This window comes from Leucopleurus acutus (genome assembly GCF_964270905.1).
Source record: "Leucopleurus acutus genome assembly, chromosome: 9".
In the NCBI taxonomy this organism is placed as follows: Eukaryota; Metazoa; Chordata; class Mammalia; order Artiodactyla; family Delphinidae; genus Leucopleurus; species Leucopleurus acutus.
The window spans coordinates 87,811,777-87,827,500 of record NC_139144.1 but is presented as its reverse complement, the minus strand read 5'-3'; the positions used below and the strand labels follow the sequence as shown (position 1 = coordinate 87,827,500).

Here is a 15,724-nt window from a genome sequence, read left to right as displayed (position 1 = left end):
GCATACAAAATCACAATTTGATACTCTTCAGGAAAAGAGAAACCCACTACCAAAATTCTTAAAATGACTGTTTGAACTTGAGATACCTCCCTGTCCTGGACTTTCCTACTAGCTTAGCTTTAAGAGCAAACTGTCTGTTTTCTTTGGCCTACTTGCAACTCACACAGCTGAAATTATTTACTTTGAAATATTTTGTTTTGGTTTGGTTTTAAAAAATAAAAGAAAAATGAATGTTCCGGATTACAGCCATTTTAGACAGACTATGGTGAAAACACAAGAAAATCCATTTATAACTCTCAAATGCATGGTCTAACAAAATGAACATTAACAGACTCTTCACAACTATGTTCAGTTTATAAGCCATAACAGATTAAACCAAATATATTCTGCTACTTGGCAAAATCGTGACAGTTCTCCCTATTTCAAATAGTATCATGAATTGACTGAAGACTCAAGAAAAGACAATTAACTGTCCTTTTTCAGGGGGTTTTAAAATGTGTTCTGCTGATTCTCCACCTACTGAAGGGTTGTAACCAATACTGAGTGAGAGAACTAGGGCTTATTTTCACAGTAGGCAACTATGAAAGAGTATTTCTTTGTTTTGGTGCCAAGGACATGCAGGCTCTTCTGCTTGAAAGTACAATGAACCTGGTACCTGAAAGTCATTCAGTCTGATGCCTGTGTCAATGCTGAACAGAGGAAAACACTGCTTGATGTCGCTATTACAAAGCCAAAGCACAGCAACAGCTAACAGGGAAATAGATGTAAGGAACAGAACTACATATAATCACCAATTCTGAGAATGGAAGGTAAAATGGATTGCAGTTCAGATGTTGCCAGATGAACTATGAACAAGAATAGTTAGCAAAAGGAAGAAGTGACAAAAGGAATCTTAGAAGTTGGAAGAGAGGTTGTAAGACCATGAAACTCATTGCAGGTATATTCACACATTGTGGATATGCAAATATGCCCTAAGAATATTAAATCCTAGAAACAGCTGTTTCCATCCCATGTTATGTATCATAAAAACTGAAAAGTAATGATCTGTTACTAAGTTCTCAAGCTTCGGGGCTACTGATAAACGAAGTTAGTAGCCTATGGTAAAATTGTACAGCTACAACATTCATATAACTAAATATCAAGCCAGCAAAGATTCTACTCCCAACAACCTCTCTTCACTTTCTCCTTACAATAAAGGAGAGTTTTCTTTCTTCTTTTAGGGGGATTTTCGAGTATCAGTAGAAAAAGTTTATACTGAACTTTATGTAACCCTTAAGTAAAGGAAGTATGGAACTATGGCAGAAGTAAAATTTTTCTATTTCCTTTCCAGTACAAAATCTAATGACTACTTAAAACTTTATACCTGAGAATCCTTTTCTGAGTGGATCACAGGTTTTTGTGTGACTTGAATCTTAGATTACCACATGAAAATATGTCTACTCAATTTTTATTTCATCTGCTCTGTACCATTTTTAAGATTTTTAGTGTCATCATATTTTCCTCACTTTCCTTTAAACATCCAAGAGCAAAGTCAACAAATACAAGTTAGAAAGACAATTTTTTAAACGTTCAATTTCTGAAGTTTATTGCCACCTTTACCTCTTTTGTCTCTTCTGGGTCTGAATGATCCACAGTTATATAAAGATCATTTTGTAGATATTTCAGAGCACTAAGGGGATCCATTTGGGCCTTCTCTTCAAACCTAGAAAATGTAAACAAGAATAATTGTCTAGAGTTATGAAAAAACATCAGAAATGTCTTTTAAACCCCGAGTGGAATACTCTGTATCTGAGAAGATACTGTGGATATCTAAAAATCCTGTGCTTAAGAATCCAGAAGTAAGAATACTGACACATATATAAATAGCGTACATGTGGAGTCCCTGGAGATGTAATGGTAATGTCAGGCTGTGGTGCTAGAGACTGGATAAGAGCATTTCCAACCCTCCTCTTAAAACTATAAGCTAAGATTAAATCAACTACAAAACATAGCGAATATGTCAAATATTTTATATAACAGAAGTGCAAAATACCCAAATATGTTTCATAAAAAAACAAGTAGAGATAAAATAAAAATAATTTCCTAGATTTGTGTCATATACTCTCCACTGGAGGTGTTTAACAGATACTTCAGAAAGTGAAATTAGTTTCTTCTTTTTTTTTTTTGCGGTACACGGGCCTCTCACTGTTGTGGCCTCTCCTGCTGCGGAGCACAGGCTCCGGATGCGCAGGCCCAGCGGCCATGGATCACGGGCCCAGCCGCTCCACGGCATGTGGGATCTGCCCGGACCGGGGTACGAACCTGTGTTCCCTGCATTGGCAGGAGGACACTCAACCACTGCGCCACCAGGGAAGCCTGAGTATAGTTTCTTTTAATGAGTATCATTAACACTGATTAGATATTTTTAATGAGACTATTTCCATGTCTCAGTAATAACAAAAACTGTAGCAATCATTTATCAATCGTTTGTTTTGTGCTAGACACTGTATCAAGTATCTTACATATATCATTTCATGTATCCTCCCATAACTCTATGATGAGAAGTTTATCATCATTTAAAAAAAAACAAACAGATGAGGAACTGAGCCTAGTAAATGAACTTGGCCAAGCTAAGACCTAGTAAGTGGCAGAAGTAGAATTAAACTCAAGTGTCTCTGATTCCAAAGCTGAAAGGAAACAAAGGATTTTCTTAAATTAAAAAAGTCTGCTTGGGACTATATATCTATTTAAATAATGATAATTCCTTTTTAATAGCATAATTAGATATGTATTTATTTCTAATAAACTGGTATGCTTTTCAAAATATTATACAGAAAGAAGACATTTAATTTCATTTGGGAAAGGAAAATAGTGAAGAGCCTTTCATAACTGTGTTCAGCTGATGGCATCAATAATTTCCTGTCTTTAGAGCTAATCTCAGTGATAGGGTACCTGGAGGGGCAACGACTGGCAAAATATTACAGTTTTCTTGTACCAGATAGTACCCTGATTGTCAGCCAGCCTTACAACCCTCAGATGAGAGTCTTAGGTCCATGTTACTCTACCATCTTGTCCACAATGAATTAGACCAGAGTTCTGGCACCTGAGCCAAAAGCAATCGTCTTGAGCTTGGTGAGCAATTTTTAAAGTGGCCTGGCAGAATTCTTTCCAATAGGGATACGCTCTCTAGGGAACTTTCTGTAAGAAGATACTCTCTTAGAGAATCTGAATGTGAGATACACAAGGACACAAAAAACATACAAAACACAGAAGGCAATAAGCAGAAGATATGAGATGACATATTCCTTCTCTTCCTATCCTTCTCTCCCTTCCTTCCTACTACCTAGCTACCTAGCCACCTACCGAAGCCATAAGAGAAAGCAGAGTCAGGAAGTAGAACAGGAAAAGCAGACAGAAAGAAGCAGAAAGAGAGAGGCTCAGTTACAAGGAAAGCTACTTCAGTAGCTTCTAGCTATTAGAATTGTCTCAGTATCCTAAACAATTCTCCACCAGGCCTCACTGTTCCAGTGCTGAGGAAGCACCTTAATTCTCTGGATATTCTCATAATAAATTCTTTTTCAGTGAGATATCCTAAGTATGTCTTTATCCTTGTAACCTGATAACTTAACCAACACACACCTACTGTACTATTAAATAAATCCAGCAAAGGGATCCATTTTCCTGGAAGGTGTGTTCTCTCTTTCCTTTTTTAAGCTTTTTTGTTAGCCCACAAAAACTTATTACTGGACTTGTGTCTGCAGTCTAAAATTATATTTCAGCCAACAATTCTGCCCTCTACCTAAAGGAACAAGGAACTAATCATATTTAAATTTTTTTCTTTTGCCCCTTTCCACCCCCAAATCATCAATATATTTGGAAACTTGAATGCTATACGAAAAAACAGTGGCATTTTATTTTCTGTATTATGTGGCACCATTAAGAACAAAGACACTTTCTTGGCATTCAATATACTTCTCTCCCTTCAAATTTATATTTTAACTAAAATTTATACTTTAAAATTTATATTTTAACTAAATAGTAGCAAATTTCAAAGGTTGATTATTTGCCCAATCACACAAACTTGCTACCTTTCAACTTCAGTCACTTTATTTCATGAATCATTCTCACACTCACAAGATTTGCTAGTCTTTCATAATGTAATTAAAAATTTAAATAATTTGTTACTGATTATTTTCCTTATCCACTTTCATTTTTCACTTTGTGCCTTTCCTAGCACAAGTCACTAATGATGTTTTGTACTTAAAACATGAAACTTAAAACATGCCATTATATATATTTCAGATTCCCATAAACTGTCATTTCACCTGTCCACTGACAGATTTTTAAAGGAGAAAAATGACTACCAAAGATCAAAAATAATACTTCTTAGGATAGGCTGGTTGTGGGAAAATGAATAATTCTACTTACTTCCAGAAGGAATGAAAATTAACTTTCTGGAGGGCAACGTATAATTCATCAAGTCTATCGTTATCCTACAGAAATTTTGATAGGGGTGCATATGGAAGTATATAATAATATTAACTACAGTGTTATTTATAATTGCAAATAAGTTGGAAATAACCTAAATATTCAACAAAAGGAGACTAGTTAAGTAAATTACACAGAATAGAACACTATGTAGCCATTATAATTATGATTTTTATTTTTTAACATGGTAATAAGATGTTTATAATACATCACTCATTAAAAGACACCAGATTCAAAGCAAGATGATCCTTATTTTTTAAACAAAAATTCTATTTGTGCACATAAAATTCAAGGGATACACACCAAAATATTATTTTTGAATGGTGGGATGAGGGATGATTCAATTCTTTGTGGTGGGGAGAGAGGACTTTTTTTTTCTTTATTAACCATGGATTACTTTTCTAATTAAAAGCCAGAGGAAAGGGCTTCCCTGGTGGCGCAGTGGTTGGGAGTCCGCCTGCTGATGCAGGGGACATGGGTTCGTGCCCCGGTCTGGGAGGATCCCACATGCCGCAGAGCGGCTGGGCCCGTGAGCCATGGCGCTGAGCCTGCGCGTCCGGAGCCTGTGCTCCGCAACGGGAGAGGCCGCAGCGGTGAGAGGCCCGCGTACCGCAAAAAAAAAAAAAAAAAAAAAAAAAAAAGCCAGAGGGAAGTGTTTATAAAGTAAGTTCGAATTCTTTACACACAGCACTGGACAACCTTCTTTAATCTCTAGTGGACTTTTGGTCAGGAAATTTTTTTTGAAAGCTCAACTCAACATTCTAACTATAGTTGTTGTATCTGAAGTAGGAAAAAAAAAAAATCATGATTTCCCCGAATTTGTCTTATTTGTCTTAACCTTTTAAAACAAAGTTTAAAGTTTTTTTAAACTTTTAAAAACAAACTTTAACATTAAGTACCAAGGAATAATATTTTAGCAACGTAAACATTAGCTGAAGGTACCTCAAGCTTAAATCTTGTTAATAAGACAGAATTTATCTCTTGCCATCCAGCCAACGTGACGATTCAGACCTTTTCTCCTATAGATTCTATAGAAAATACTCTTTAATTATTCATAGTAATAACAAAGTAACAGAAGCAACTAGCTTTTGTTATCAATTTATCTCTCAAGCACAACTTGTGAAAGCAGAGAGAGAAATAACAAGCAAACATGATATGATAAAGGAACACAAATCTAACATACACCTACACAGAGATTTTTATTTATTTATATTCTATATAAAATATAATACGTAATTATATACTAAACATATAAACACACATGTGTGCATGTCTGTGTATATACCGATGTGTACGGGGTAGTGGTGGTGGTGGTGAAGTGGTAACTCTGGAGTCAGAATACACAGCATCAAAGCCCGGCTCTGTCACTTACAGCTGAACAACCTTAGGTCAGTTATACAACCCACTTAAAAACGCTTCCATTTCTTCTTTTATAAGAGAGTAGTAATAACAGTACCTACTCCACTGTCTTATTGTGAGAATAATATGCAGGATCTAGCACACAAAATTGCTCATAAATGGTACCTATTATCATCATTAAAAGCTAAACTTCCCTCCCTCCAAATTGTAAATTTTTATTACGATCTAACACTACCAGTAACCAAAGGGATAGATGTATTTTTCTACATTTTTCAGCTTATCACCTGCTAAGGCTAAAAAGCAAACATGACTGAGGAGACATATGAAAATGTTTGATTACTTGATTTTGCAATTAAATGGCAAAAGTAATGATGTAAAGCTATAATCATATTTGAAGTTGTGTTCTGAAATATCAAATTACAAAGAGATTATTTACTCAACCATATCATCACATTCACTGTTAAGAGAGTTATCAACAGGTCAGTCACATGCCAATAATCTTCATATGCCAATCATCTAGAACTGATATAATCTGTAGTGGTTAGGCCTTGAGTTACTTGAAGGTAGGTTCATCACGTTCATAGAAACTTTTTCCATTAACAGCTGCAAAATATCCTTGCTCTATCTTTAATAATTTTTAGCATCAAGATCTATCTTCACTTTGTACCATCCTTTGAAAGAAGAAAGCAAAAATAAGGAGAACAGGGCATTTACAAAAGTCATGATCTTCATAGTACTTCCAGTGTCATGTTACTAAATTGCCAAAGACAGAGTCACATCTCCAAAGCTTAGCTGATAATGCTAAATAAAATAAAACCAACAACAGCTGATAATGCTAAATAAAAGTTTTCAGTGATTTATTTTTATACCTGTGTTTTCTTATGAGGTACTTGCAATGCCTCAGTAAGTAATCTTTTGAAGGCCTACACAATTTCAGTGACCAGAAGTCATCTAATCTCATCTTTGGGGAGCAAGATTTTCCTGGATTCCCACCAAATAAATAATGAACCTGTAATAAATAAAACAAACCAGATTTTAAAAACATGCATGCATACTCAAGAAACTACGAAAGTCAAAGTAAAATTTCTTCATTTTGGTAGTAGTGTGTAACAAGTAACTTCTTTAGCTTTACTAAAGACTAAAACATTATTACATGTCTACTAAAGGCTGCTTCTGCTTTTTCTCAAGTTTCCATTTTACTTTAAAGTACTGTGACTACTTCCTTAAATTACATTTTCTATTAAAATAAGTTGTATCGCCACAGTTACACTGACAATGGAAGACATAAAACAAAAGCAATGATAGTAAGAAGCTATTCCAAGATACTGAGTTTGCTTAGGGCAACAAATAATGGGGATTATCAAGTTAATCAAGTGTTGATCGTAATAAAAAATGATATCTTTTAAAAAACTGACACACAAGTTGAATCACTGAAGGTCAACAGTAACTAGAAACTTTAAAAATTTTAGCATCTTACTTTTGCTTTAGCCTTAATGCTGAATATTTTTAAATGGCATATACGATTTGTGAAATAACTTTTAAAATATTTTTCTATTATTCAATAAATATCAAATAAGAAATGTAAAAGGAATACTACAATGATTTCACTATTATAATTACAGCTTTAGTAATATTCTGTACTCAAAGTGTTAAAGCAGTTCTTGAAAATTTTGAAAACATTTATAACCAGTAGTGTTATACAACAGAGATATTATTTATTTCTGTCCTATAGATGGAAATTCACTTATCCTTTAATTTGGGAGACTCTCAGAGAAAGGGCTTTTATTTACTCCCATGGTATCTTTTACCTAAAGTTCTCAAATGATAGAGGATTTAAATAATCATCTATGGCCTAAACAGAAAGAATACAGGTTCTGTCAGTAATTTACTATGTAATCTGAGCCCAATCATTAAACATGTAAAATTTAAGGGAGAAATAGCTAAAGAAACCACTCTGAACACTTAGGGACACTAAAACTTCAGAATTCAGGACTGTTTTCATAGGCTGATGGAACAGATTATGTCAATCATAGATTGGAAAAATAAAGATAAAAAGACTTCTTACACAATGGGAAAATCTAAGATCAGGAAGTTATATATACCTTTTCATATCATGGAAAAAGGTATACAAGTGCTGAAAACTGTACATCTTCTACTTGAATATTCATATTGTATTGACAGAAACAACAGGCCATGCTATGTATCAGATCTATGCAGCTAAGAAGCAGCAACCACTGACCATTTTCATAAGAAAAGTGTCAGGAACTGTGGACTATGCAAAAATGTTTATTCTCTTAAGGAATTTTAGGGACAAGGTGATATCAAATGTCTGCTACGTATTCTAGTAAATGTCAGTCATTTTTATTCAAATCTACTTAAAAATAATCAGAAACATATATTTTGAGATTCTTTCCAATTGTACATCACAGAAAGTTTACAGGTCAATGTAGTTAGTATACCTTGTGTAACTCATCATATACAAGCTGATGGGCAAATCTTGGACATGGTTCTTCCTCCTGAAGACTTTTACTTGGATTATCCTTTGCAGCTTGATCATTCTTATAGACACAAGACCTGAAAGACATTGCTTTTAAGGCATTCTATCTTAGAAAACTAGCAGCACACATAATGTTAATACAATTGTAGCAAGCAAATTAACGCAATGTCTAATTACAAACAAAAAATTATAAATTTGTTCACATCAAATCTTAAAAGTTCTGGTCACCCTCATAAAATAATCTGAATTTGTTAGAACTGAGTTCTGAAGTTCTTTAATGTCCATCAAAAATCTCACTCAAGAACAAACTACTTCGTGTTATGAAACAGGATCAGCATATATGAAGGCTTAAACCAACGGCTGAAAGAGATGATATCACATTTATCTATTCACAATAAAAAAGCTCACAACAGACTTCTTTCATTCTTACTGTAAATAAATGTCTTATTTAGAAAATAATAAATTCCTTAGCTGCTGAGCACCACCCTCCATTACTGAATGGAGGAAGTTCTCTGAAGTTCCTCTGTTTTGGAGAATATTCACTTATGTAGTAATCACAGAACATTAGAGCTGGATCCTCTAGGTCAGTGTTTTTTGTTTGTTTTTTCTCCGGTACACGGGCCTCTCACTGCTGTGGCCTCTCCTGTTGCGGAGCACAGGCTCTGGACGCGCAGGCTCAGCAGCCATGGCCCACGAGCCCGGCTGCTCCGCGGCATGTGGGATCCCCCCGGACCGGGGCACGAACCCGTGTTCCCTGCATCGGCAGGCAGACTCTCAACCACTGCGCCACCAGGGAAGCCCTAGGTCAGTGTTTTTCAAAGCAAAATGTTCAGCAGTTCTGTGAGATGCTCTGTGACAAAAGGGTCCTAGTTTGAAAATGCTAAATAATAATGCTCCCCACCTTGCTCTAGTCAAACTGCTTCATTTTATAAAAACTAAGAAAAGACCTGGGAACATTAAAAATACATGGTTCTCAAGTTTACACAACTACTTGGTAGCAAAAGCTAGACTAAAATACAATTCTCTTGACTCTCAGACAAAGAAACATCTACTAATTGAAATAATTCAGCGGTAAAATCCATTTGCTGAACATCACTGTATACACAGGCACCAGTACTGACTTTTCCACTCCCCAATATTGATATTAAAATGTATGACATCACAAATTAACATAAGCCATCCATCTCTCTCTTCTTTTGAATAAACCAACAACCTCAAATAAATGTTACACTGTGACTGCAGTACAGACAAGAGCTACTTACCAACTATTCCTTACAATGTCATAAATCCAGAATGAATTTCTGACATTTTCTTCCCTCTTTTCCTTGTCTTTGCTGAGTCCAGATAAGACATGTATTTCATTCAGTTCTGGATCAATGGTTGCTCTCTGTGTGAATCCTGTCATTGGAACTATAAATTGAAAGAGAAAATAAGATGACAGTATTAACATTACTTAACAGGTTAGTACTACTCTATAAAAGATTACTTCATCCTTACCCTACCCTGCTCTACTTGTGTCCACAGCACTTACCTTCTAACAGACTACATAATTTTTATATTAAACAATAATCAGTTGTTTCTTGCCTTCTCCCCACTCAAACGTAAACTCTATAAGGGCAAAGGTTGTTTGGTTCACTGTTTTGTTCCCAGTGCCTAAAACAATTGCCTGGCATATAATAGTTACCCAACTATTTGCTGAAATAAATGAATGCTAACTACCAGAATGGAGTTAGAAGGAGGAAAGAGATAGAAAGAGGTATGCAATGTAATCATTTTTATTGAGGAAAAGGGCAATGCTTTATTTAACTGATTTATTATCTGGGTCAGCTCTAATTTAATAGCAGAGACAAAATATTCAAATCTCGACCAAGAAAAACAAAAATTTGACACGCCGGTTTGTTCAATAAGGTCAAAGTCATCTAAAATACCTGTTCAAGACCTACAATGAAATGACATAATTTCCAAGAAAAATAAAATAAAATAAAATATTTGGGGCTAAAATATGCCATTTTGTTTTCCTGAGTGGCTCGAATTCCCCAGAGTTAATTTTCTGAGAAAATATTTTATTTCCTGAGAAATCCATTAAATGAGTGATGGTCATTCGGCATTATCCAGTAATTTGTAAAACACTGATATAGCAAATGCAAATTTTCTCACTATTATTACTTGGAAATATTAGTTGAAATATAATTTTATGATTCACAACATACTTGCCACAGATCTAAAAACAATGCCACTGTTTCAACACTACATTTCTTTTATACACGAACAATTATCATATACTGAAAAAGCTACACAAACATCAGATTGAAGTAAAACATTTCAATCAATCCAGAATACTATGGGAGGAGATGCTAACCACATTGATATTTATTCATCTTTACCTACTTTAGCAGGGCCAAATGATGCAATATGTATTTTTTCCTAGTTTAATTCATGGGTCCTTTCACATTCATATTCAATAAATTTGTCTGGAACATTTTAGAGACTATCCAAATGCATCCCACAGTAAATATATTAAAAAATTATACACACATATATAACACAATACATAATTTGTATGCATCCATACACAAATACATTTATCTTTATACACACACATCAACCTAATCTTAACAATAACCTCAACCCTCATAATACATAGTCTTTAGTGGTTATGTAAAGCCTGGTATTTTCTAATTAAGTCTTGGTAAACTTTCAAAAGTACCCAGGTTCTGACCTCTGTTCCTGAGATAACCTTGGAAGAAAGATAAAACAGTAAAGAAATGAAATCGTTTTCATTAGTTGTAGAAGTGGAGGACATAACTGCCTAAATTTATTGCACTTAAATTTCTTCATCCCATGTAGAATTCTATAACATGGGTTGACAAACTATGGATTGATCTGACCTGCCTAGGGTCAAATCAGGCCTCAGTCATTCATTTACATTTTGTCTGTGGCTGATTTCACCCCACAATAGCAAGGCTGAGTAGTTGCAACGACAATAATTACATCTGGCTCTTCATAGAAAAAAATTGCTAACCCCTATTCTATAATCTTTTAAAATGCAAATATGAGAGACGTATGACTTATTATAAATGAATGCAACAAACTGCTTACCTAAAATAAGCTTTAATACCTTTAAATACCTTAAATAAGGAACCGGAAATTTCTGAGTGGAATGGAAATCCGTGCAGAGGGAAAGAGATTTTTGAATTCTATAAAACGGGGCTGGGTCACTGAGAGGAGAATAAAGGAGTACTGGGCTAGGGGAGGCATGTGAGAATGTTACATGCTTTCTCTTCCATACTGTCACATTTTACCTAGAAGCAGCTTTGTAGCAGAAGAGAAAAATGACAAGTGTTGCTTCTCAAAAATGAAAGCAGTGGGCAGGTTTACAATACTCAGGGAGGTAAGACTACCATGTTTATAACATCTGTACTATAAGAATTATAAAAAATTACTTTGATTATAAAGCGGATTAGAAAGTATACACTTCCCATTTCTTTGATCTTTCATATACAATATGCCTTTTACTCTGCGTAATGTTGACTTTTGCCTCAAAGTTACACATTTAAGTCTTTTATCGGCTTTTCAAACAGCTTTACAGAATATCATTCACATACCATATAATTCACCTATTTAAAGCATACGGCTTGGGTTTTTTTTAGTATATCCACTATAAAACCATCATCACAATCTAATTTTAGAATATTTTCATTACTCCAAAAAGAAACCCTGTACCCATTAGCAGTCATTCCCCATCCCCTTTCACATCTCCCCACAGGGTCACTGCATCATTTGACATGTCTATCAACAATGCAGCATAGACAGGCAAAGTGAGAGGCTTGTGAGATACATAGATCAATTAGGAGGCTGTTAACAGTGCAATGGTGTGGACTGGACGAAGGCAGTAAGGAAATATTAATAAAGAAGCACGATTTCCATTAGCAAAAAAAGGGAGGAGATGTTATGTCAAAAGTACAAAAATCTCTGGACTGGCTTAACAGAGACCAAGCTTGGAGCAGAAACTTGTGAAAAATAAGAGTAAAAATGTTTCACTGGGGGGCTTCCCTGGTGGCACAGTTGTTGAGAGTACGCCTGCCAATGCAAGGGACACGGGTTTGTGCCCCGGTCCGGGAAGATCCCACATGCCATGGAGCGGCTGGGCCCGTGAGCCATGGCTGCTGAGCCTGCGTGTCTGGAGCCTGTGCTCCACAATGGGAGAGGCCACAACAGTGAGAGGCCCGTGTACCGCAAAAAAAAAAAAAAAAAAAAAAGTTTCACTGAAACTTTTTCGAGGTATCCAAATATTTTACTCTAAGAATATTCAAATGTACAATCTCTCAGGACAGAATTTTTATTACTCCTTAAGTTTACATACCCTTACAAATATAATTTTTATTGCATACTAATGACAAGGAAAAACGTTTATATATATGTGTGTACGTGAATTGAAGAAACATAAAAGAACATACACCAAAAGATAAATAATAGTTATTGGAGAGGGGGAGGTTAGGACATTTTAACTTTCTATTATAGAATATGAAAAGTTTCAATATATATTGATTTTATAGTTACAAGAAAAGAAGAAAAATCTAAACCAAAATACAGAAAAAAAATACATCTGGGTCTAAATACTGGGGACTATTAGTAATAAGTGAAAAATTCTCACACATCCTCCCAAATTTCTCATGAACAAAATTTTACATTAATATTTGGAATGCTGTTATTTAGATGGAAAGGGAATTCATAAAATTGTCAAAAGACAGTTTTACTGGCACTAAAAACATTTTTAAATCATTTAGTTGCAAAACTAAAACTAGGTATTAAAAAGTATTTTTGATTTTTTTCTCTAAAATATAAAAATGAAAACTTACATCTGAAGAGTTCCTAAAGATCAGGGGGTTAATTCAAACTTACACTGAATGTATCCATGTTAATGGCCTTCTGTGTAAATTTTACAAATTGGACTTAAGTTTAATTCCTATTTCTACTCCATTCCACATACAGTAACAATTTAAAAAACATTTCAATACAAAAACCAATAAAAATAATTTTTTCCTCTGATTTGAAAAGATACATGCACCCCAATGTTCACAGCAGCACTATTTACAATAGTGAAGACATGGAAGCAACCTAAATGTGCATCAACAGACGGAAGGATAAAGAAGACATGGTGTGTGTGTGTGTGTGTGTGTGTGTGTGTGTGTGTGTGTGTGTGTGTGTGTAAAATGGAATACTACTCAGCCATAAAAAGAATGAAATAATGTCATTTGCAGCAACATGGATGGACCTAGAGATTACCACTAAGTGAAGTCAGAAAGAGGAAGACAAATATCATACATCATCACTTATACGTGGAATCTAAAATAAGATACAAATGAACTTATTTACAGAACAGAAACGGACTCACAGACATAGAAAACAAACTTATGGTTACCAAAGGAGAAGGCAGGTGTGGATAAATTAGGTGCTTGGGATTTGCAGATACAAACTACTATATACAAAATAAACAACAAGGTCCTACTGTATGGCACAGGAAACTATATTCAGTATCTTATAATAATCTATAATGGAATCACTTTGCTGTACCAGAAACTAACACAACATTGTAAATCAACAGTACTTCAATAAAAAAATAATAAAGTTTTTCATATCTACCTTCAAAAGCAGTCTGGATTTCTCCAAGAAACTATTAAAAATGTCCATTTTCTGTAATACTCTAAATCTAATGTGTTATCTCCTTTGTAAACAGAAGGAAAAAAAACCCATTTTTCACTTTAAATGAAGATTTTATGCATTCTTATTAAAGAAAATTAAAATGTAAAAAATTACATGTACACATGCATCAAAGAATTATGGTCTAGCCCTAGTAGGCATTTTAGACTTGAATTTTTACTACTGACAGAAGCTGCTTATGAAATCTAAAGGTTGGGGCTTTTGGTTTTAGACAGAAAACTAAACATTAACTACATTACCCCTCTTTCCCATCATCCCGCTTGAATTGGCAGAAACAATATTCTAGCAAAAAGAAAAACAAAAAAAAAGGTCTAGAGAAGAAGAAAGTATGTCAAGAAAGTATCAATAGATAAGAAATTTTGAGGAATCTTGAGAAATAGCAGTTGGGGTTATACTGACAGGAAATCACAGCCAAGGAAAAGAGAGCCCAACTCACCAGAGATAAAAGATGGAAAATTTCAGAATAAGTCATCAAATACAAAAAGCATGAGTAGACCTTGAGAAGCACTCCTGTGGGAGAGCTTCTAATAAGGACACAGGGTTCTATTCTCAGTTTACGCATCCTATAAAAAAGCCTGCATGTACCATGCATTTATACAAAACCCTCAGTCAGTGTCTGATTTAAGGGAGAAGGCCACTGGGAAAAAGAGACATACAATGCACAGGAAACCACTGTCAACTACCTTTCTTAAGTGATACATAAACTTATTCATAAATTTTAATATTTAGACAGGAATCACGTGACAATATGAGAAAAAAATCAGCAATGTAAGGAGGGACCTAGATGAACAAACAGAACAACAGGAAAAGATAAATCATAGAAAAGAACAGAACTTAGAAGAACGCAAACTCATTATCCTTGTAGAGAGTGAAGAGAACATTACATGTGTAAAACAAAAATAAGCTTCCTTAAAAAGAAGCAGAGTATGGAAAGATATTAAAAAACTATGACAAAAAAATGAAATAACAAAATGAAAATAAAATGTGCACAGTTAAAAACAAAGTCAGTCATCTCAAGATAAAATTGATAAATTATCAGAATATATAGCATAAAGATATAGAAATTATGATAGAAATGTTAAGAGATACAGAGGATAAAGCCGTTGAAGTAAAAACTTTGTCTGAAAAGAGCACCAGAAGGAGAAATGAAATAACGTAGAAGAAGGAAATAAAGAAAATTTCCCTGAATGGAAGAAAAACAGTGGGTGTCCTGTTTGAAAGAGCCTGGGGCACTAAGCACATTTTATTAAAAAAAAAAAAAGGTGGGGGGGCTTCCCTGGTGGCACAGTGGTTGAGAATCTGCCTGCCAATGCAGGGGACACGGGTTCGAGCCCTGGTCTGGGAAGACCCCACATGTCACGGAGCAACTAGGCCAGTGAGCCACCAACTACTGAGCCTGCGCGTCTGGAGCCTGTGCCCCGCAACAAGGGAGGCTGCAACAGTGAAAGGCCCACACACCGCGATGAAGAGTGGCCCCCGCTTGCCACAACTAGAGAAAGCCCTCGCACAGAAACGAAGACCCAACACAGCCAAAAATAAATAAATAATAAATTAATTAAAAAACAAAAAACAACTAGCTTGGCTATTAAAAAAAAAAGAAGACTTTATATACATATCTCCTAGTGAAACTTCAAAAGTTCAGGAATTAAAAGAAAATTCTAAAAGCTTCTATGGAGGGGA

General features: G+C 34.9%; 1 protein-coding gene across 2 annotated transcripts in view; it reads right to left on the bottom strand.

The window, feature by feature from the left end:
- MKLN1 (muskelin 1) overlaps window positions 1-15,724 on the bottom strand; it is a 359,451-nt gene that overhangs the window by 24,623 nt on the left and 319,104 nt on the right. For both annotated transcript variants that reach the window (XM_082846006.1, XM_082846005.1), the window contains 4 exons: window positions 9,586-9,733; window positions 8,286-8,400; window positions 6,696-6,835; window positions 1,600-1,702 (listed from right to left, as the gene is read on the bottom strand). In XM_082846006.1, coding sequence (XP_082702132.1) covers window positions 1,600-1,702; window positions 6,696-6,835; window positions 8,286-8,400; window positions 9,586-9,733 — 506 coding nt within the window. The remainder of the gene's footprint in view (window positions 1-1,599; window positions 1,703-6,695; window positions 6,836-8,285; window positions 8,401-9,585; window positions 9,734-15,724) is intronic.